The sequence below is a fragment of the Lepidothrix coronata genome, unplaced genomic scaffold, assembly GCF_001604755.1.
Source record: "Lepidothrix coronata isolate B3197 unplaced genomic scaffold, Lepidothrix_coronata-1.0 Scaffold18, whole genome shotgun sequence".
In the NCBI taxonomy this organism is placed as follows: domain Eukaryota; kingdom Metazoa; phylum Chordata; class Aves; order Passeriformes; family Pipridae; genus Lepidothrix; species Lepidothrix coronata.
In genome coordinates, this window is record NW_016690198.1 from 2,232,610 (window position 1) to 2,256,242 (window position 23,633).

General features: G+C 39.1%; 1 protein-coding gene across 1 annotated transcript in view; it reads right to left on the bottom strand.

Annotated features, from left to right (window-relative positions):
- Positions 1–17,072: 17,072 nt before the first annotated feature.
- The window catches only part of TMC1 (transmembrane channel like 1), a 54,991-nt gene continuing 48,430 nt past the window's right edge, over positions 17,073–23,633 (bottom strand). The window contains exons 17-20 of the mRNA XM_017807225.1: positions 21,342–21,467; positions 19,539–19,617; positions 19,315–19,444; positions 17,073–17,341 (exon numbers count right to left, since the gene is read on the bottom strand). Coding sequence (XP_017662714.1) covers positions 17,073–17,341; positions 19,315–19,444; positions 19,539–19,617; positions 21,342–21,467 — 604 coding nt within the window. The remainder of the gene's footprint in view (positions 17,342–19,314; positions 19,445–19,538; positions 19,618–21,341; positions 21,468–23,633) is intronic.

The window sequence follows — 23,633 nt, forward strand, 5'->3', positions numbered from 1 at the left end:
GCCTACTACCCATTTATTTCATTCTTTTTTTTTTCAGTAAATACTTTGCTGACAGAAAAACCTACCTTTAAGTACTAATCCTGTGCAACTGACACACAAATATGAACTCCTATGTAAGTCATTCTATTATGGAATGAATTTACGAGAACATAACATGGCAAAATTTTAATTCATAAAGGGATATCATGAAAATTAAACACTCTGACAGACTAGACATATAGGTAGAAAGAGTCCTATGCTGCCTTCTCACCAAACATGCCTGTCTGAGTCAAGATTACAGTGGTTTCATTGCCTCCTTCTGTGCCTACCTCCCTAGCACACAAGCAGCTGCCTGCGAGAAAAGTGGGTGAGGCAGCTTGATGCAGAATTTTATGTGGTATTATGGTACTATTGCAGCCAGAAAACATGAAAAGTAGAGACAAGCAGTTCATTAGGAGTTCCTGCATGTCATACAAAGAGCTGGAGAAGGTAGTTCTGTATCAAAATGACTAATTTCTAACAGTCCAAAACTTTTCATAACCACCAACTAGCAGAGTCTGATTTAATTTTTCACTGTTAAATCTTGCATTCAGAATTGTCCAGGCTTCATCAACAGCAGAGACCAGCCTGAACACTCTATAGCCTGAACAAAAATTTCAGTCTCATCTACTAAGAGATTTTTTAAACAGAATATTTTTAGGAGTGTCAGCTGTCACTAGCATTAATTTTGACAGCTCTAGTTATGCATGTGATTCACGTAAACATCTCCTAGGAGCACTGATATGCTCTGAACAGAAGAATCAGCGGTCTGATGCTTTACTGCCTCAGGGTTGCTTGTGTGATGTTACTGCTTTAACTTCCAAAACCATGTTTTTATTTCAAAGATGCACTTTAATACTTAAACAAACCAAATGCACAACTTTAATTTTTCTCTTGAATGGTACATGAAATAAATTATTTTGAAGGTGAGACTTCTAACAATGGTATTCAACCAGGGAAATGTAAAACAAATGTAGGGACAGAATAAAGACCACATCAGTTTAGAGAATCCAGAAAGAAGTTAAATATTTAAAACTAAAATTCTTACTGTGTAAATAAAACATTACATGATTAAACAAAAATATCTGCTTGGTTTTTTGTCACTGTGCTCTCTGTGAGAAAGCTTGTTGCTAATAAGTACTGATGAACAAATCTGTAAATGTGTGTGGCAGTGAACTACATCATCATCATCATCACGGCTAGACTTTGCAAATGAAGATTTGGGAAGGGCTCTACCCGCATTTGCTACAAGCACACTGGTGGCTAAAGAGGCCAATGCAAGATAGACAAAACCGGTTGCAAAAGGCACAGCAGAAAGACTCCTTAGATGGTATCGGCAGGATATGATTCCTTCTGCGTTGTCTTTTCTCTTTGATGGTGATCCTGTGTGCGTTCTCAAAGGAAGCAGAAGTGTTATGGATGGTGTGTCTCCAGACCTCCCGATTGGAGGCCCGAGTACACCAGTTATGTTGATCAATATGGCCAAGGCTGAGATGTTGTTTCAGGGAGTCCTTGTATCTCCTCTTCAGGGCTCCTGTCTTGCGGCAGCCGGTGGCAAGTTCACCATAAAGCAAGATCTTAGGGAGGCGGTGGTCCTTCATCCTGGAGACGTGCCCTGCCCAGCACAGCTGTGTTCTCAGCAACATGGCCTCTATACTCATAACTGCTGCCTGTTCTAGAACAGACGTATTAATCACATAATCTAAACAGTGGATATTTAGGATTGTACAGAGACAGTGTTGATGGAAGCGTTCTAGGAGTCGCAGGTGGTGGCGGTAAATGACTCATGATTCGGATCCATATAAAAGAGCAAACAGCACAATGGCTTTGTAAACACTGATCTTTGTGCTTTTCTTCAGGTGTTTATTTCATCAGACTCTTTTATAGAGTTTTCCAAAAGCTCTATATGCCTTTGCTAACCTGTTGTCTATCTCCCCGTCAATCTTACCGTCTGAGGAGATGAGGCTACCTAGGTAATTAAACTACAGGACTGATTTGAGATCTGATTCGCCAATGATGATATGGGGATGATGGAAGACTACCTGAGGTGCCAGTTGATGGAGAACTTCTGTCTTCTTCAAGCTGACTTCCAGCCAAAAAAGCTCAGCAGCCTCAGCAAAGCAGGATGTTAAATGCTGCAGAGCTACTTCTGTGTGAGCGACAAGGGCGTCGTCATCAGCATAAAGCAGCTCCTGGACAAGATGATTCAAGGTCTTAGTATGGCAGTGAACTACAATCACCTAGTAAAATATATAATTCCAAGGTCAAATTTGTTCATAAGATAAAGGCAGAGGGACACCTGTCGACAAAGTGGACAAGATTTTGTCTTCCCAAAATTTTACAGGCCTAAAAAGCACAGCTCAAAAAACAATCAGGAACAAAGACACAAAATAAACAAGAATCCTTACTGAGAAGGGAGAATATATTTCTATGCCAACAGAAAAGTTGTGCTATCAGTAGGGATTTGATGCAGAATAACAAACTGAAACTTTTGCAGACATGGAAAGAAAATGTCTCATATTATCTAACAGGCTGCAAAATTAAAGCAATGATGATGTTTTAGTATTTGTAAGAATGCACTTTTGGTTAAAACGTTTGAAAGTGACAATAAATGAAACATTCTACCCCAAGGCATTTTTTCAGCTATCATTTAAAAAGTCCAGCTCCTAAGCTTTATGGCTCTTCCTTATATATTTCCCTAAGGAATACAATTCCAGGAAGAGTAGAGATGAGCATATACATATGAAAAATTTAGAACTGAGAAAAAAAATTATATTGAACATACTCGGTATAATGGACAGATTCAAAGAATTCATAGTTAAGATTAGACTTAAAAGAAATGCAAGTACTTAAGACTGAAATGCCTGCAGACATCAGTAATATGTACAATGATACTTTGTAATTAGCAAAGATGGCATTTGAGAACCTATGCAGAAAGGTAGAGGAAATATTTTATTTAATTTATGTTTTATCTTATTATATATTGTCCTTTCTTACCAATGCTTATAAAATAGCTCCATAAAAGAGCAGAATAATCCACAGATAACCTGCTAATGGACAGACGTCATTCAGCTCAATCTTTGATGCAGTCATTAATGTGGATTTCAAGAAGATTTTGAACAATGGCTTATCTGTGAAATCAGATTCTATTGCTATGACATTTGTGACAGATGGGTCTTGTTTTCTCTTCACAGTAAAAACGTTTTTCCCTTTCTATAGTGCAATACAAACACTTCCTCAACAGTAACATAAACAAAAAAATCTATATTAAAAAAAATAATCTGTCAAAAGAATACCTGCAGAAGAATTTATATAAAGGAAACGTTCCCAGCCTCAAGGAGGTGATTGCACAACAGTACTTTAACTCTCCTCGTCTGTCAGTGCAATAAGAAACACAGGAAAAAACAATGATACAGTTACTGCAAGACCAGGAAGGATCCTGTTTTAACCTAAGACTGAAATATTCTTTATTTCATAATTGGCCTGGGAGAATATCATACATTTTACGCCACAATCCCATATAAAATGTGTAGAGCTAAAGTACAATTGAGTTAAAAGTTTGTGAGTTTGTTTGCTTTTTTTGCCTTTTTTTTTTTTTTTGCTCTTCATTGAAATCTCTCCTAGGAGACTGACAAAATAGCATAAACATTACCTTGCATAAACATTAGGGTTGCAATCTAATCGGAAGGCATCCTTGCTGCCTGTGAACGAACATCTCCAGGTTCTCTGAGCTCTCGATATTCAAGTGGGCATACTAGGTGCTTTGAAATGAAATCTGAAAAATTTTGCATGCTAAGCACCAAGCAAACAATTGCAAAACAGTAATGAGTAATAGGCAACCAAACATAGCACACAGGCTAGTGGCCAGTTTCCTGCATTTACAGGGAATATCCCCTAAAATCACTGGGCTCTGGAGTCTATCTCTGGCACAGGGATACTTTGTTACTAATAAAACAGTAGGAAAGGAGAAAGTGCCATCTCCAGAGCAGGCTTCTGTATTGACATTTCCTGGAGAGACAAAAGACACCACGAAAAGTCTGTTACCAGAGATTTGACACCGGAGTCCTGCACAACAAAATCCACGTGCCACCAAGACAGAAAAAGGGGACAACCAGTTTGACTGTTCACACAGTGTTAGCCATGCTCTGCAATGCTCCATCTGACCAGATTTAAACCTGAAACTGAGTTTTTTACTCTTGGTATAATTTAGGTATATATGGGGTGATTCAGCTTTTGGCACTTGAAACAATCAAGTTTTAAGCAGGCCCAGACATGCCCAAGCAGACACATGTGTACCAGGGTAACTTTGCTGGTGGAAAGATGTGTTCACAGAAACTTCAGATAATTTCAGAAAAAGCAAGGGGAAAAGTTTTACTCTGTTATTCTGAATGTATTCCGCCATGAAAGCCTATCTTTTTTTGAGGATTCAGGTACTGCCTCTTATTTTGTATCTCTCAGCTAGGTGGATCTGACATAGTATCCACCAATTCCTTGACCATTCAACAGAGAGGTCTCAACTGAATCACTTTGGATGGCCATGTATTTGTTTGGAGACTAACCTTAGCAAAAGAAACCAAACTAAAAGAGGAAATTCAAGCAGCCTTGATGGATAGTAATCAAAGCTCACCGAGCGTGCAGAGATGATACCATCACTTGACATGCAAAATGAGCAGTTCTGCTATGTATCTCTGGCACATCATAAAGCAGTTGAGAAAAATAATCCTACATCAGAAGTAAAATACAGCTAACAATGATGCAGGATGATAACAATGAGGTGGGTTGAGAAGTGGTTGAATGGCAAATGCAAAAGGATTGTAGTCAGTGGCACAAGTACTAGTTGAAAGCCTGTAACTATTGGTATCCCTCAAAGTTTAATACTGGGCCCAGTATCAACGACTTGGATGAAGGGTAAGATGCCTCCCCAGCAAGTTCCCTGATGACATTAAGCTGGGAGGAGTGGCTGATATCCCAGAGGGCTGTTGCAGCCCTTCAGAAGAATCTCAACAGGCAGGAGAGATGGGCAGAGAGGAACCTTCAAAAATACAACAATTTGTGGAGTCCTGCACCTGGGGATGAATAAGCCCAGCCAATAGCATAGCCTGGGGGCTGACCTGCTGGAAAGAGGAGACCCTGGTCTCTGTGGAGAAAGACCTGGGGGTCCTGGGGGACAGTAAAGTGTCCATATGCCAGCAGTGTGTCCTTGTGGCCAAGAAGGCCAGTGGTATCCTTGGGTGTACTAGGAAGAGCATTGCCAGCAGGCTAAATGAGGTGATCTTGACCCTTTACTCAGTCCTAGTAAGGCTGCATCTGGAGTGCTGCATCCAGCTCTGGTTTCCCCAGTACAAGGCTCCTGGAGCTCATCCAGCAAAGGGCAGTAAAGATTATTAAGGGATTGGAACACTTTCTTTTATGAAAAGGCTGAGGGAGTTGGGCCTGTTCAGCCTTGAGAAGAGATGACTGAAAGGGGACCTCATCAATGAATACAGGTATATGAAGGGGAGATGTCAAGAGAATGGAGCCAGGCTCTTCTCGATGATGCCAAGGATTGGACAAGAGGGTAGAAACTGATGCACAGGAAGTTCCACATGAGTATGAGGAACAACTTTTTTACTGTGCAGATGACCATGCATTGGAACAGGCTGCCCAGAGAGGTTGTGGAGTCTCCTTCACTGGAGACATTCAAGAACCATCTGGACATAATCCTGTGCAACGTGTTCTAGGGCACCCTGCTTGAGTAGAGAGGTTGTACCAGATGACTCACTGTAGTGACTTCCAGCCTTACCTATTTTGTGATTCTGCGATTCCACAGTGATGTCCGGTTTTGTATTCATACTTTCCTGGAGTTAATTTTCCTTGTTTCTTGTTGTAAAATTTCCATACTATTTTAGTCTGCTTGTGACTTACAGAAGACAAAAAGAACTTATTTTTCATTGCATAGTGGTAGCTGAAGTTTAGGTCATTTTGGTTTTTACTGGTGCACTGCTAGAAGTTGTCTAGAGGAAGTGTTGTTTTCAGATGTACATTTATTTGTTGTAGCTAGCTGAAATACAAAGTGGTGATTGGATATAACAGTCTTCTGCATGGAACCTGGCTGTTCTGCCTTACATTGAGATGAAAATATCTTCCTTTCTGCACCTTCATGCTTGCTTTTTGTTAGGGAATGGAAAGGTAAAGTCTGAAGTATTCTTGAACTTTTTTGCCCATGATGTGAAAAATGAAGGGATAGGTACCTGTATCCTTCTGAAACAGATGTCTCAGCTTTTGAAGCTGTATTGCATCAACCGACATGGGCAGTATATGTGAGGAAGGACAATACTTCTGCTCTATTCTGTCACAGCTTATAAAGGCCATGGATTTCTCTTTAATCATATCTTTGCATGTGATCTCTATTGTGGTGTTTAGGCTATTATATATTCATCATAATATGGATTGTTTCGAGTGCTGTTTGCCATCTCTATAGAGGGAACTAGAGTTTATAGTTTGTCTGAACATCTTTGTTTTGCAAAGATTTTCCCCAAATTATTCTGGATAAAACTTTTCTATCTGTATACTACTACACATCTATACATTTATCCAGGCAAATGAAAATCTATACTTATTTATTTTAAACAAGACATGTAAGACAGAGGGCTTTTTTTTTCCTGACCAAATAGAAGCTTCTGAAATGAAAACTCACTTTGATGAGTTTGCAGTTTGCCTTTTCTGTATACTTATAAATAATGTTTAAAACTGGCTTTTTAACAAGCATTTAATATTGTCATATTATTATAAGAGGATAGGTGGACTATTTTAGTCTGAGAAGTACCTATGATTCAGACTACCTGGTTCAACAATTCTGCTTTAAAAAGCAGAAACCAAAAGACTTATTCCCAAGCAGTTATACTATCACTTATTTTCTCTGAAAAAAGCCACTAATATTGGAAAGGGTTTTTTTCCCTGAACTTTTCTATGCACTATTTCAGATGGGCTAATAAATTTCTTGTTTCTTTTAGATAGCCACAGAACAGCAAAACCTGCATCATTTGCACCAATCAAAATATCATATGAGCAGACTTCTGGCATTTCCATGAATTCCCAGTTGATTTGAAACTATACTAGCAGCCTTGGTTCTGTAAACTTTTACAGGATCAAATAGAAAGGATTTATTCTTTCTTAAGGCAGTTGCTTACATGGATGATGGGAAGTATCTTATGTTGTTCTGACCTCTGCTGGGGATAAGATCAAGGCACATGTAATTTTTGGGTTTTTTCCTTTCCAGGAAAGTGGAAGGGAAAAGAAAAAAACCCTTTTAACTTCACTGTAAGTTTTAAAACCATTTCATATTATGCATACAGGTAATAGATTCATGCATATTTGGTGGCCCATATCAATATCAAACTAATGGTTAGGTACTCACAACCCTAGCTGTTCACTTTACTAGTAGCACTCAAAGATCCCAGTCAGTTTTGGAATAGGTCTGCAGTGGGACCCTCACAAACAGAAAAAAAATCTAAAGTACCTCAAAATGTTTACATATAGTTCAGGATATGATGCAGTCAGTAAATCTGACAAAGTAAAATAGCTGAAAAAAAAGTGGCTAGGCAGATAAAAGTAATATTATTTTTTTATTAATTTTTTAATGAGTTAAATTTAACATAAATTTAACAGTTAATAAAGTGAACACACTAGGAATCCATTTTTTTTACTAAATTCATATGTGAATGCTGGACTTTGATCTCTTTATCTACAGTTTGAAGTGATAGAGTGAATAGGGTAGAAGCTAAACTACAAATGAGATTCAGAATTAGCAAGGAGTAAGGGCAAAGAGCAAGATTTCAGGAGAAGGTTGAAGGTTGAGAGAAAGACAATCACCTCCCTCAACCAGCTGGTGGTGGTTTGCCTGATGCCCTCTAGGACATGATTGGCCCTCCTGGCTGCCAGGGCACTGCTGACTCATATTCAACTTGCCACCGACCAGGACCCCCAGGTCCCTTTCCATGACACTGCTTTCCAGCATCTCATTCTCCCATCTTTATGAACATCCAGGGTTGCCTCATGCCAGGTATAGAATCCAGTACTTCTCCTTGTTGAACTTCATACAGTTGGTGATTGCCAAGTCCTCTAATTTGTCGAAGTCTCTCTGCAGGACCTCCCTATATTCAAGGGAGTCAACAGCTCCTCCTAGTTTTGTGTTGTCTGCCAACTTGCTTAGTATCCTTTCCAGTCCTGGAAATAGAGCCCTGTGGAAGCCCACTACTGACAGCTCACCAGTCTGATGTCACCTCATTCACTATTAACCTCTGTGCTCGACCCATGAGCCAACTGCTCACCCACTACATGATGTGTTTATCCAGCTGTGTGTGGACATTTTGTCCACAAGGACACTGTGAGACAGTATCGAACGCTTTACTGAAATCCAAAAGGATTACAGCAACTGGCTTCCTTTGATCAGCTGTGTGGGTTACCTTGTCATAAAAGGAAATCAAGTTTGATAAATGTGGCTTTCCTCTCATGAAGCCATGCTGTCAGTGACTGATGACTGTATTGTCTTTCAGGTGTTTTTCAATACTTCCTAAAATAAACTACTCAGTAACTTTACCAGGCACTGAAATGAGACTGACAGGCCTGTAGTTTCCAGGCTCCTCCTTCTTGGCCTTCTTGAAAATCAGGACAACATTCATCAGCTTCCAGTCAGCTGGGACCTCTTTGAATTCCCAAGACTATTCAAGTATCATTGAGAGAGGTTTTGCGATGACATTAGCGAGATGTTTGAGGATGGTGAATCCCATCAGGCCCCACAGTTTGTAGGGATCCAGCTGGACCAGTAGATCCTGCACAATTTCCGGGTTGACTGGGAGCTGATCGTTCTCACAATTACGGTCCCTCAGCTCAGGGCACTGAGACCCCCTTGGTCCATCACTAATGTTGAAGACAGAGGCAAAGAAAGCGTTAAACACCTCTGCCTTGCCTCTGTCCCCGTTTGGGAGGTAACCATTCTCCTCTTGTAGTGGCCTGATATTATTTCTACACTGCCTATTACCATAAATATATTTGAAAAAGCTCTTTTCATTGTCCTCCACATTTCTGGCCAGCTGCAACTCCAGTTGAGCTTTGGCCACATGAATTTTCTCCCTGCAGTGGCAAGGAGCATCTCTGAATTCATCCAGTCTCACTTGGCCTTGATTCCACTGGGCATAAGCCTTCCGTTTTTGCCTTGTTTCCAAGAGAAAAACCTGCTCAGACAAGCCAGCCTTCTGCCTTGCCTGCTTGACTTCTGACATTTGGGAATTGCCTGCTCCTGTGCCCTTAGGAGGTGATGTTTGAAAAGTGACCAGCACTGACGGACCCCAGCACCTGCATCAGTTAAAACAGGCGAACTACTGAGGTAAACTACCTCCTAGTTCAAACACTCTAGAATATAAAAATACAAAAAGGATTTTACCAACCTAATTTAATTTGGTTGAGAGGTACCTTCAAATAAAGAAACAGGCTAAAGGTGTGTTTCAAAGAATTAATGAGTGCCTTTTAGAAAACATTAGAGTCATGTCAGAGATACCATATAATCTTTAAAAGTGAACCTATCCACCTTGGGTTTGCTCAGGTAAACGCCTAAATAACCTCACATATAACCAGGGGCACTTTTTTCTAACTATATTTTGCCAAATTGCATCATGAAAGTGAATATAAGACAGTGGGGTAAACTCATACAATAAATAAGCAAATATAATTTTAGCATCTGGCTCAATTAAATGCTGCTGTAAACTGTGAAGTGAAACAGTAGAAACAGAGCAAGAAGAATTCTGGGACTTCTCTCATCTATACATCAAACCAGGAATTAAATACTGGATTCTCCCATATGGGAATGACTTGAAGAACATTGCAGGCAAAGAAATCACTATCTGGGTGTGTGGGGGTCAGCAAGAGAGGGCGAAAAGGAAGTAATTTTTCGTTTCTTCATCAAAGTGGAGTCAAAAAGAATCTCCCTTTGTTGTTGAAATCATACATCTGCATATGAAAGAAGTAGAAGAGAGACCTATATGAAACTATGTAAACAATCACTGAGCTCTTAGTGCTGGTCCCATGAGTAAAAGAAGTCCTACAGTCAGAAAAGGACTGCCTGGCTGGGCTGCACTTCCAACAACACTGGTTAAACAAGAGCACCTCCCCTCCTGCCTCAGCATGACATAGTGACACTAGTGTAATATGCATGCCTAACACACAGACATATATATCATATTTCACAGAAAGCAGATGGATACGTTGTATGAACAGAGGATATACAAACATGTTGTGCCTTTTCTATCCCAGGTATGGGGCATAAAGAAGCAGCAGTTGCAGGTCTGGGAAGGGGTTGGAAGCCTCTCACCTCTCAAGTAAATAGATAGGATGGCAGCTCATGCAAAAAACAGATCCTGCTTCTGCTGTGACGAATTGGTCCCATGGGACATGGATGGGCCAGCTTGTCACCAGGGTAGTGGAACTACAGCCACCACCACAATGCTGCACAGAGAATTCCCTCTTCTCAGTAGTATCTGTCTGCTCTCTGTTGAGCCTGCTACATCCTTCCACTGAAACATCAGTAAAAACCTGGTGCAAAGGGCAGCCAAGGTTAGAGACAGCTCTATACTGACAATGATGTGTTTGTATCTCCACTGAGGAAATCTGCTCCGAGACAGCCCAGTGATTTAAGCCGTCCCTGATTTAAGGCAATGTTTAGATGATGGAGGCCTGCAAGCTGTTGACCAGGAATCACAATGCCATCAGCACCCTGATGGGGAGGGATTGGCTGGGATAGAGGAGAGCTGTTTACACAACCTGCCTTAACCACAAGTTATTCAGAAAGCCCCTGGGAGACCATACTGAAGCAGGAAAGAAAACCATATATAATAATAAGAAAACACGTAATGTGCTTTATGTTGTTTATTATAGCTGATGTCCATTTTCTAAGCTGTCACAGAACCTAGGACATAGGCTGTATATAGATATGTAGATAGACAGATAGATAGATCCTTGTGATGAAAGTAACATCATATAACAGGTAGATGGTAGGCACTCTGTTTCTCTGAACAGTGCTATTTAGAGTATGTTGTCACCATATCTCAGAGCATCTCACTTCCAATGCATGTTATATCACATTCCTCTGTGTGTGGAAGTGGCAGAATACTTGCTTTCTACTGTGCAGCAAAGTTCATTTGGGGAAAGGAAATGCCAAACACCAAGGAGCTTATTTCGGCATTAGAGACCAAGTTTACAAACTGAGAATACCCACATGCATGATGCTATTCAGCAAGCAAGAGCAGCAATGGCACAGACAGAGCTGTCAGTCTGCTTTTGCTTGGTAGGACTGAAGCCAATCTTGACAATAGGAAACTGCTTATCAGAAAAAATAAATGCTCTTCCATAACTTTAATCTAGTTGCAGCTGGAACAGAGCTGATTTATGCTTCACCAGCATCGCTGTTGTGTGTGGTCATCAAAGACAGTGGAAGCTGCCAGAATGGTGCTATACACAGGCAACAAGTCTATACTTCTAAAATTACATAAGACGTTTTAGAATCTTTCAGTCTTAGTTATTTACAACTGTAAGGATCTGAAGAGCTCAGTTGCCTGTCTCAAAACACTGTGAAGCCACAGAAGAAACTTGTCATAAGATAGGCCAACACTCTGGGAACTTGAGAGAAGAAATTAAGACAGGACAGTGCTAATTCCAGGCCTGGTGAAGTGAGATCTGATTAGAGCATCCTGGTTAAACTACTCAGACAAAAATTCCCACTGTGACAAACTGTGGGAAAGGAACAAACTGGTCATACACATACCACTCCAAGTTATGGGAATGGCATCTGTGACTACCCTGTGGATACACAGAACTTGGACTGTATACAAGTGGTACCCCCAACAGAACGACACAGGGACCCCCACCAGCACAAAGCCCAGGGTCAAGAAGGACTGATGGGATGCCGCTGGATCTATGGGTGGTAACTAACGTCTGCTTAATCTGTCTCTGTCACTGCCTCTGTTTCTCTCTCCTCTTTCTTTTCTATTATTTTCTATCTCTCTACCTCACATTTTACTGTTAAATAAAATCTGTACTACTGACTTCAGCATATGATGTCCTTTGCACCTTAATTCAAGCCGAGGCATCTCTTGTGCTCTGGATTAAGCTAAAAAATGCCCAGAGTAGTTACATTTTTATTTAAAATTTTTTAAAAGTCTTTTTTTTCATTAGCATCCAGAGAAACAGTCACACACTCTTCTCTAAGAGAAATTCTTTTTAATTTAGTGAGAAAAATAAGATATTTTGGCAAAAGGTTTTTACAGGAGTAAAATACAACCAAGAAAAGCATTTCAGTAAAACATTCAGCACAAAGACCCATTCCACAGGAAACACCCACTAAAACCAATCCATATACCAGCTTTAGTAAAACACAGTTCATTGGTTTTAAGTTACCTACAAGAGAAGGAAAGGAGTAACAGAAGAAAACAGCTTAAAAGGGGTAAAGAAAGAGAGAAGGAGAGAGAGAAAGGAGAGAATAGTTACCGACAAGATTCGATGATTCACATGGTGTTGGCTGGAGAAGAAGAAGAGAGAGACAAGAAAGACCATATGGAGTCTCGTGTATTTATGGAGCTCAGTTTTCCCTTCCAGGCAGGATATTTCGGCAGTGCTTTCCAGGCCAGAGGGAGTTGCACCGTAGCAGTCACAGGCTGCAGGGGTGTGGTGTGGGCGGGCTGCCAGGCAGGTTTGCCTTGACTGACAGTGTGGCGGCAGGGCCTGCAGCTCTGCCTGTGCTCTGTGTGGGCAGCAGGCCTTGCCCTCCAGCTCTGCCCTGTGCCCCAAGCACAGGCCTTGTGTGCAGGTTTTGCCATGTTCCTGCAGGTCCAGGCCCAGCCCTTTCCCACATGCACACACACACTCACGGTGAGGTGGTTCCGACCCATATCAATAATTCAGTGAGATTCAGATCCAGGATCTCACAGCATCTCTCACTAATTGGATTATAACAACAAGCAATAACATGGCTTACAAGGTGTTGGGAAAAATGTCCTCAATGTTTTAAATATGATTCCTTTAAATGAATGCAACTTGCAGACTTTCTAAAAATAGCCTTTATCCAAGATATCTGGACACATGGCTCTATTTGCGGAGTGATTATTAGGTAATTAAAAAAAAATTAGAAGAATAAAAAAAAGATTTTGAAATATCACATTTACCTTCAGCTAGTGAAAAATTAACTCCGTGTTAATGACAATGAAATTTTGCTACATGTTGTCACACTATAAGGATCAAATTTTTACTTATATAAGTTATGTATTAGATTGATATCATCTTATGAGCAGATATTGGTGTTTTGTTGGAGCATTGATCTTCACACTTTAAGAACTTCTGAAATTATTTTAGAAGATTTTGTTTCCTACAGTTATTACATATCACTTTTTATTTTTCTTCTTTTATCACTTTTAATTTTTCCAGTTCTTAAAAAAGTTTTTATCTAGTAAGAAAAACGAAGAAATTCCCTATCAGAGATGCAAACTAATGGTCTTAATGCTTGATTAGCCCATTCTCTCTCTTTTGGTTAGCTCATTGCATAGCAGTACTTTTTAGTTTGTGGATTAATCACTTGACATAACTACGTGTACAGTTTGGTAGTCAGAAAGTTCAATATTTTAAAATTATAGTTTTCATGGGTAGAATTGATATTGATTGAAAACTAGTGCTCTAAGATTTATGCAATTTAAATATCTCAAATGTTATTGTTTTGTTTCCTGCTCCAGTATTTTGAGACAATTGGTAATAAATATTATTTACTGCTAATTAAATAATGGATTTTTTTTCTTATCTCTTTGCAAGAAAGAGAGGGAAAAATGTTCTAGTTCTATTTTTTTAGGAAGTTCTTCACAATGGATTAAAAATTTGCAATATTAAAAGCTCTCTACAACTGCAGAGAGCTGGCAAGGACACAGACAAAGAAGTCAGATGGTAAGTGATGAACATTATTTACTGAAAACCTCATTAGTTATGTATGATATCATTTATACATGATAACAGCAGATTTAGGCAGAAAATCAACCACAAGTTTTGAAAATTCTCTTTTCTTTTGCAATTTTAAAATTAAGTCAACAATATTTTTCAAAATGTACATACCTGGGGCATTTGAGGCACAGACAATACACAAAACAAAACCAAATACAAATACACAAAACTTTTCAACAAAAAGTAAATGACAAAAAAATCCTCCAACAGAGTGTGCAATACTGGTTTTTATTATTATTTTGCTAACACTTCAACTGATGTGTTTCATAATTTTCTATGACTCTACACTGCAACTGAGATTCTATCTCAAAGGAAAGCAAAGTATTCTGATGTCATATACGAGCTCCTTTCTTTAAGTCTTCATGCTAAGTAATCAGACCCTTGAACTGCGGGTCAGTATATTCAGGTGTTCCCCAGACACACAGGAAGATGACAGTTATTCCTACCTTGAATTATTATTAATGCCAAACATCTTTCAGCTCTTTAAACTGACATGAAATCTTCTAATAATGTAAATACAACTAAATACTCCAAGGAGAATGTTTACACCCAAATACGATACTGGTAGTGCTTTTGGGTCCTAATCTTAGCAACATTTCTGTTTGCTGTTTCTATTCTATTTGAAGTCACAGCCTCATGAAACGGAGTGATGAAAGACCTTTTTACCAAATAATAATATCTCATTTTCAGTAATAGCAGTCTGATGAGCAATATGTAGTCTTGTTATTGCTATTCATATTAGCTATTACATGCTCATCACTGCATATATGGGTGTATTATAAGAACACATTGCTGGAAATATATATATATCTATCATCATGGCTAGTCTTCGCGAACGAAGATTTGGGAAGAGCTCTACCCACATTTGCTACAAGCGTGCTGGTGGCTAAAGAGGCCAATGCAAGATAGACAAATCCGGTTGCAAAAGGCACAGCAGAAAGACTCCTTGGATGGTATCGACAAGACATGATTCTTTCTGTGTTGTCTTTTCTCCTCGAGAGTGATTCTGCGTGAGTTCTCAAAAGAAGCAGCAGCGTTATAGATGGTGTGTCTCCAGACCTCCTGATTGGAGGCCAGAGTAGACCAGTGATGAAGATCAATATGGCCAAGGCTGAGAGTCTTGGGGGAGGGAGTCCTTGCATCTCCTCTTCGGGCCTCTTCTCTTGCAGCAGCTAGTGGCAAGTTCATCAGGATAGCCAAGCCATAAAACATTTTTAAAATCAGTTTCTTCATTTGTTCTATAAACAATCGTGCATTTCCTAAGGAATATCCAACATTTTCTTATTATGAGATGCTAAGAAACAATGAGCTAAAACCTCTGTACAAATCACTGCTTCAGGATAGATCAATCCCAGATTGTAGGAAAAGGTTTATCTTAAAAGCATGGAAGCACTAGAATGCTGGGTCCCATGTTTAACTTCAGTAAGACTACTGACAGTCTTTTCTTTCTTTTCTCTAGAGACATGAGCATTCCAAAAATTAATCCTATTAGAAGATTTCAAATTAATACACAGTTCAAATTACTGTCCTTTTTCCGCATGTCTGAAGTCCATAGACAAGAAATTTTATCTAAGAAAAATGAAACAACTTACACTGCACTTATCTGCACTTTCTCTAATTTAAAATATAAGACCCACAACACCACAGTTGCAGATATGTCTAGTGGACACTTACAGAAGCAGTGCAAGAGTCAAGTTAAGTATAAAGCTAACTTTCCTTTGGTTTATCCTTCCAGGCTCTCACAATTGATTTAAAGACTGCTTGAGCTGGAAGTTGTTTCTGGATCGCTGTGGTTTATGGGGATGCCTGTATGCCGGGGAGTTTTTGTAAGCCTTTTTTTAATAAGTGCCATGATTTAATTAGATGGAGGTTGCTTTGGGATGTCACAGACTTTTTTTATACTCAGATATGATTAATGTTTTTCTACTATACAAAATGGACCCCTATTATACAGAAGGCCCTCAGTGGAATTACATTTATTTTTAAGAAGACAGTCAGTTGACTAATTTTGTTGTTATTACACTTGTGAGTTATTACACTTGTGAATTATCTAGACCCAAGTTCTGAAAAAAGGAAATAAAATCAGAACATAAAAATCAACCTGTCTCATTGGAGTAAGTGACATCAGCTTGCACATCTATCCTCTTTTTCCATAAGACCTGTTAGACTATGCACCTGTTTCACCTTGGACCCTGTGGAGGCCAATACAAGTATCCAGCAATAAATTTACAGAGAAGATTATACAGCAGACATTCTTAAGCAATATTAAATGTGTCTATGCCATAATACAATTCTGGTGACCATTTGGGGGAAATTAATGCATAACTGTCTTCCCTGTATATGTTTTTCTGCACAGGAGATATTTCTTTACCACTCTGATTTTTTAAATTTATTTCTAGTCTTTAAGAATGCAAATAAACCATTATTAGCTAAAAAGTGGTATTTTAATAGGAGGAAAATTTTCTTCATAGTAACAGGCAAAATATCTCTTTTCTTTTTCCTTTTTAATACTTCCACAAAGACTTTATATGGAATCATGCAGATTTCCCTGTGTTTAGTCCTAGTTTTCCCATGTACAATCTGAAATCTTTGGCCAAGAATATATGACCAGCAGAAGACAAGATATATGCAGGGTTTAAACATAACTGACTCTCACAAACTTTATATACAACTGTGTTTTCAGTGAACCATTCTTCTAAGAAAAAGGAAAAGATTAGAGACACAGTTTCAAGCTTTTAAGAAAACAGTCAACTGAATACAAATTGCTTTCAATTCTTCTAAAAAATATCCCCCACTTTATATCCATAATTCGAGTAACCTGTTGACACAGATAACACATTTTCACAGTGTCTTCAAATGCAAGACATATGCAATGTTTTCTTCTGAAGCTCCCATTATGCAAAAACTGAAGCACGTGGGTTACATGCACATGAAGATTTACAACAAACATAGTTGGTTCTGCACTTGCAGGAGCATGTTCGGATTCAGGACCACTCTTCTGTCCTTCATCCTCCTTCATCATATCACCGTGTGCTCAAGGCTCCTTATCTGTAGTTGTGAGGCCCCCTGGGCATTCCTGGCTGTGGCCCTGGGAAGCACGGATTTCCAGGTGGATAGCCTGGCATTCCATACCTTCTTGGTCCCGGGGGCCTTGTCACAGCTATGGATGGGGGAGGAAGGTTTCCTGCTTGGCTCTGGGGGGGATAATGGTTGCTTGGGGCAAGGCTAGGATGCTGGAGCACCTGAGAGGAGCTGGCTTCTTGTGGTTGTCCTGTCTTCTTTGATTCGTTGCCATCCTGTCCTTTCTTGTTGTCTGAAATGTGTTTGGAGGACAGAATTAACAAAAGAGCATGCAAGCCAGAAGTTCCCTGACAGGGAAATCCTTCAGCTGCCTGACCACTCCAGAGCGCAGTAGAAAGTGTGGGCCTCCCCTGCCAAAAGCTAGGGTAATGCATCTTCATGATCTTTGTGCTGTATTTTCCATCCAGTTATTTCTGCAATGCTGTGAGAGACTGAAATGGTTAATGGCTTAAACATTGTTAAAATCACTGAAGTACTTTTGTCCACTGTAGCAAACCATGAAAAGAACCAACTGCTTTGTCTGTGACCGACAAAGCCCACCTACCCAATATGCCTCCTACCTGGAGGACTATGGGGGGAACTTGAGGCAAGATAAAGGTGATACTGTCATCCAATTATCTCAGGTCTAAGGAGAAGTAAACAAGGCTGGGAGGAGAAGAATGTATCCACAAGGAGAGCCAAACTCTGCAGTTGTGTTGAAAATCAGATCTGGCTGGGTTTGGCGGAGGGAGACTATAGGCCACAGACTCATTTGCTGAGGTCAGGTCTGCACACTCTTCCCTTCCTGTGAGAGACTGGACTGTCAATGGTTAATGACTCAAATAATTCAAATGGTTAATGACTCACCCATTTGTGAAGGCACCAGGTTGCTTTGCTGAGGCCAGGTGTGCACATGCCAGGGGGAGGCTACAAGCCAGACAAGAAGCAGACCCTGCACATTGCTGGTGCTTTTTATCGGTAATTTGCCCTCCATTACACAACTGGAAAACTTCCCCCTCTGCCCATTGAAGGTCCAATGGGGCATAACTGGCTCAACCGCACTACTTGAGAGGCTGCTGTCCTGTCTTAGGAGGTGTCATAAACCATCAAAGACCCCCAAAGCGCCCCCCAGACCCATTTGTGAGGCCTTACATCAAAGGACTGCATGTGATATAGAAGTCTTGCAACAGATCCAGTCTGTTGCAAGAGATAGTGTAAAACTTCCACCTCCCTCCCCAGGGGAGGTGCTTGGGCATTCTCACCTAGGCTGAATGTATATTAATCCATTGAACTCTGTGTGAGACCCTCAACACCAAGAAGTCCAGAGGAAGAGGACCAATGTACCCACAATCGTGGTGATATTTTCCACCTGATCTGTCTCTCTCTGTCACTCTCCTGTTTCCCCCTTTCCTATTTATTTGTATCTGTCTTTAGCGCACATTTACTGTTAAATAAAATCCATACTATTTCAGCATAGGTCTTGTTTGCACCTTAATTCAGGCAGAGGCATCTCTCTAATAACTTTAATAATCAAATCATACAGGCCCCCATGGGGGAAAGTAGAGACTTTTCCCAAGATGCACTTAGATATCATCTGTCAACAGTGATGAAGGCAGTAATTAGACATGGCTCTTCCAAAGACAGTCATCTCTAACCTGAGTTTCCCTCCTAGGCTTGAGCCAGTTGAGCTGCTATGTGGCACTCATGCATGATGAGGAAAAGGAAACAGCCAGCAAAATCCCTCAGGACAGACTGAAACCTGCCTGCCCAATCTAGGTTTTCTGTTAAGGAGTGCTACCATACTGTGTTCTGACTGTACTTTCTCTAGGTGAACCTGGCACAGAGGACCAAACTGTCCTGAGTATTTCTGGGTCAACAAAATATGACAGAAGGGGCACAAGATTTAGACTTTGACTGATTTATGGTAGATAAGAGGCATCACTGACATTCAGACAAGTCTTTAAGTGGGGTTTTTTTTTTTCAGTGAGACTGGGACCTTCAATTCATTACAGTTCAGCTTTCTACTTTCGTGCTGCCTGGTGTGGAATAATGTTACAGTATTTCTTAAACAAGCCAAAGAAAGAAAAGTGAACTGGAGATTAGGCTAACACTTGCAATTCAGTATTGTGAATATGTTTCAGGTTAGGAAGCAGTCAAGGCAGTAAGGAAGACTAGGATCACACATACATGAATTCCTCATACTGAGACATTCAAACCAGTCCTTACCTTGGTTTGGAGTGGATTCATCTTGCTTGCCTCCTTTAGGCTTTGGCGGTTCTGTCTCAAATGGATTTTCTTCTTGTTCATTTGATTTTTGTGCCTTTTGTTTATTTCTTCTTTTATTTTCTTCTGCTTGCTAATATGGGGAGAGAGAAGGCATCTTTCAGCAACCCAAACAGCTTCTCTGACATTTAGTAAAACCAAAAAATCAATAATTCTTTATTCCTTACACTTTGTAGCTTCTTTTTAAGTTCCAAGTTAGCTTCCTTGTAGGATTTGGATGTCGCGTTGAGATAATAAATACTCAGGCTAAATGTAAAGAATAATAATTTCTTGTTAGGCGATGATTTACATATAAGGACTCAGAACATTCCTATAGCAACAATTACAGTTGTGATAATATATAGTCTATATCTTTTCCTTATGTACTGTGCCTAATCAGTACTAGTATTTTGACAATGAACAATGAACAACATGTTTCCTTACAGTATGAAGAAGGCACTGTTTTTTGAGGGGGTAAAAAACAAAAGAAATTATTATCTCTCTCTTAATACTCTACTTTCAATCTTACAGCAGCTAAGGATGTTCCATAAAGCAGTGCTTCACTGCAAAGTATCTTCTAAAGAATAACTTATAAAAGTTAATTAATTTGTATGATATACCTTAAAAATTACTAAATCATATTTGTAAAAGCTATTGAACTAATACAGTAGGCAATCTGAAATACTGTGGAAAGAAACCCAACCAAAAGCATAGTTTTTCATTTTTGTTTTTAATTATAACCTCCTTCTTCTAGTAAACAAAAACATAACTGCATAACATAATGCAATTTTCATTTGTTAGTGTATGAAATTACTGTTGTGATAACTATGGAATCAGTAGTTTTCACCATCCTGATTTAATTAGAAAAAATCTGATATGCAGCCTTTTATTGATGTAATCAGTAAATAATGAATTATATATAAAAATAATCATATATTAAATATAATATTATATAAATAATATAAATATATGGGACATATAGATATATAACATACATGTTTTTATATAACAGATAGTATTTTTATATTATAGTTATATTTTCTATTTATATAGTTAAATAATCATACTACTAATAATAATGATGCATATGCTGTTTCCTCTGCTTTGCCTGACTTTGCTTTGTATTTTCCCTATGTTATTTTTTCCCCTCTATTTATTTTTGGTGTCTTTGCCCTTTATAGCTAAGGGTTAAAATAGAATATGATATTAAGTGAACATTGTCAAAATTTCATCTCATAATTTCGTCTTCCTCATGCAAAATCCTTCTGCAAATTCTGTTGTATTTTGTAATCATCTTTATATTTATTTGCAGTTCTACAATGCAAAGTTAAATCCAAGCTCACGTCTATGCAGAATTAACTTTTATTTCAGCAGTACGCTACATAACCCAATACATATATATATGCACACAGCAGGTTAAAATGCTTTTATAAAGCAGAACAAATATTCTGGGGTCATTTTCTTTACCAGGTATTGACTGACTTACAAAAATCTCTACCAGCCCTATTTTATAAAGTCTCCAAAACCCTGCTTCACACCTGTCCCAATAGCATAGAGTAGTCTTTAAAAATTAAAGGCATCAAAGATCAGACTCACTGAAAGTTACTGAGAATAACTCTGCTCCATGGTGTTCATGTCTATTGAACTTGCTGAGGATATACGATGTGCTAGTCTGCGTATGGAACTAGCAGATCAATGTTATAACACTTCAGAGCCCCTACAGGCTTTTTGCATTTTAATAGCTTTGTCATTATTGTGGCAGCAACATTTCTTTTGAAAAGAATAACAAAACCAAAAAGAAAGCCATTGAACAAAAGAGAGATATCAACCCTTCTGCAAATGGACATCAAGTATGATCAAATAAAACACTCATGAATTCTTCAAGTCCTGACCACTGGACAATCAGTACTGTATTTAATTAGATATTCAGGCAGTGAAGGTTCAGAGTGAAAGAAACTTAACAGGCCTTATAGTTAATATTCTATACATACACCATCAGCAGTATAAAGGGTAGGATGAGTCCGGGGTTAGAGGCATAGCCAAATACCTTCCCGAACCAGGAAGGGAAATCATGCTCCAGAGTTTCTGATATGACTTCAAACATTCTAGTCTTCCCACTATTAAACAGAAAAGATGACAATATGTCACATACTAATATTATGGCAACATGAATATATATGCTAATCACACCACATCAAACCTGGGAAAAGGACAATAAACTGTATGTTTATTTAAAACTTTGCACTCCAGAAGGGATAGTATCTTAAGTAATATTTATGTATTCTAGAGGGGAAAATAAACACCAAAATTCTTATTGTATGCTAATAGTTTTCGCCTGCAGTTGCCACCAAGATTACTCCTCAATGAATCAGTGTACTGAGTTGTGAACTCCTCACCACCAACCAATGAGTGAAGTGAAATTTGTGCTCTATGAAGACATGGAGGAAAATTCAAATTCAGTTTTTATTGTCGATAAGCAAAAAATAGTCTGCTTGCAATTAGTTTTTGATCAGCAGTGTTCAGCCCAATTCTCCTCTCTCTTTGCTGTGCACCAATGCTACAGAAGTCAGTGGCTGTGCTTCAGGAGATATTTGTTATTGTTGAAGCAATCTAATTACCTTCATATGTAATTGTTCCATGGCTGGCTTATCTACAAAGTATTTTCTTCCTAGACTATTCTTCTTCAGAAATATTTCAGTAGATGTTCCAGAAGTTCCTCACATTTTATTTTGCCTTTGTCTGTTCCTCAGAACATAGAGTTTGATATTTTCAACTGAGCAAGACTGGCAAAATGCCTCTCTGTGTATCAAGACTAATTGGTAATTTTACTTGGTTAAAGGAGTTGACTCCAAATTGCCGCCTGATAGTTGTCATTGCAGTCTCCTGTCGCTGCTTTTCAGTTCTTGTAACGCATTTCTGACAAATGGGTTTTTAACTCATTCTCAACACTTACACTCTTCCAGGTAGTATAAAATGTTGCAGGTAGAATTCCTCAGGTCAGTTCTTTGTCTCTACACTCTCTAGTCACTCGTGGTAGATGAGAAATTCCATTCTGTGCTCTTCTTATCTTTCCCCAGCATGCACAAAGCTTTTTCTGTCGCAACTTTGCTAATTCTGTCCTGTCTTCCCTACTACTGGCAGGCCTCTGTTGAGTTATATATGTTGCTTTTAATGAATGGACTAAAATTTGAAAAAAAAAAGTTTAAAAAAAAGCCCCAAAGAGTCACAATTTTCAAAATAGATGAGCCACTGAGCTACCAACAGGAAAATCTTTTTCTTTTTAAATATGGAGCCATGTATTACCAGTATTTATCCACTGGCTGCTCAACTTTGGCATTACCTATACCCAGCTTGAATGAAACTTCATTAGTTTTACGTGCTCCTCATTAACAGTTACATTGGAGGTTTCATATTTTTGATGAAGAACAACTTATCTCTGCATATGACCAAGAAAAAGTGGCAGGCATCTTTCTCATTTTGAAAAATAATATTACCATTTCATTAATATCCAATTGAATAACTGTTTCTACTCAGATCTGACCTCAGATGTCTCCCTTTGGATTTTTTTGCTATGACTCTCATAAAATATCTTAATTTGTATCTTTTGCTTTGCTAAAATTTCTTCTGTCCAAGGCTTTCGATACTGTGAGCAGAAAAGGTCTGTGGCAGATTTTGGAACATTTAGGATGTCCCCCCAAGTTCCTTAAAATGATCATCTCACTCCACGAGAATCAGCACAGCCAAGTCAGATATGGCAACACACTTTCTGAGCCCTTTCTAATAACAAGGCTGCGTTCTTGCACCAACCCTATTCACAGTCTTTTTCAGCATGATGCTCCAAAGGGCCATGGCAGACCTCAATGATCAGCACGGTATCTACATTCAATATCGTACTGATGGAAGCCTATTCAACCTAAGGCGATTGAAGGTCCACACCAAGGCCTTAAACCATCTTGTCCGGGAGCTCCTTTACGCTGACGACAACGCCCTCATCGCCCACACAAAAGTAGCCCTGCAGCATTTAACATCCTGCTTTGCAGATGCTGCTGAGCTTTTTGGGCTGGAAGTGAGCTTGAAGAAGACAGAAGTTTTCTATCAACCTGCACCTCAGGAAGTCTTCCATCATCCCCATATCACCATTGGCGAATCAGAGCTCAAATCAGTCCAGCAGTTTAATTACCTTGGTAGCATCATCTCCTTGGATGGTAAGATTGACAGAGATAGACAATAAGTTAGCAAAGGCATATAGAGCTTTCAGAAAACTCCATAAAAGAGTTTGGCGA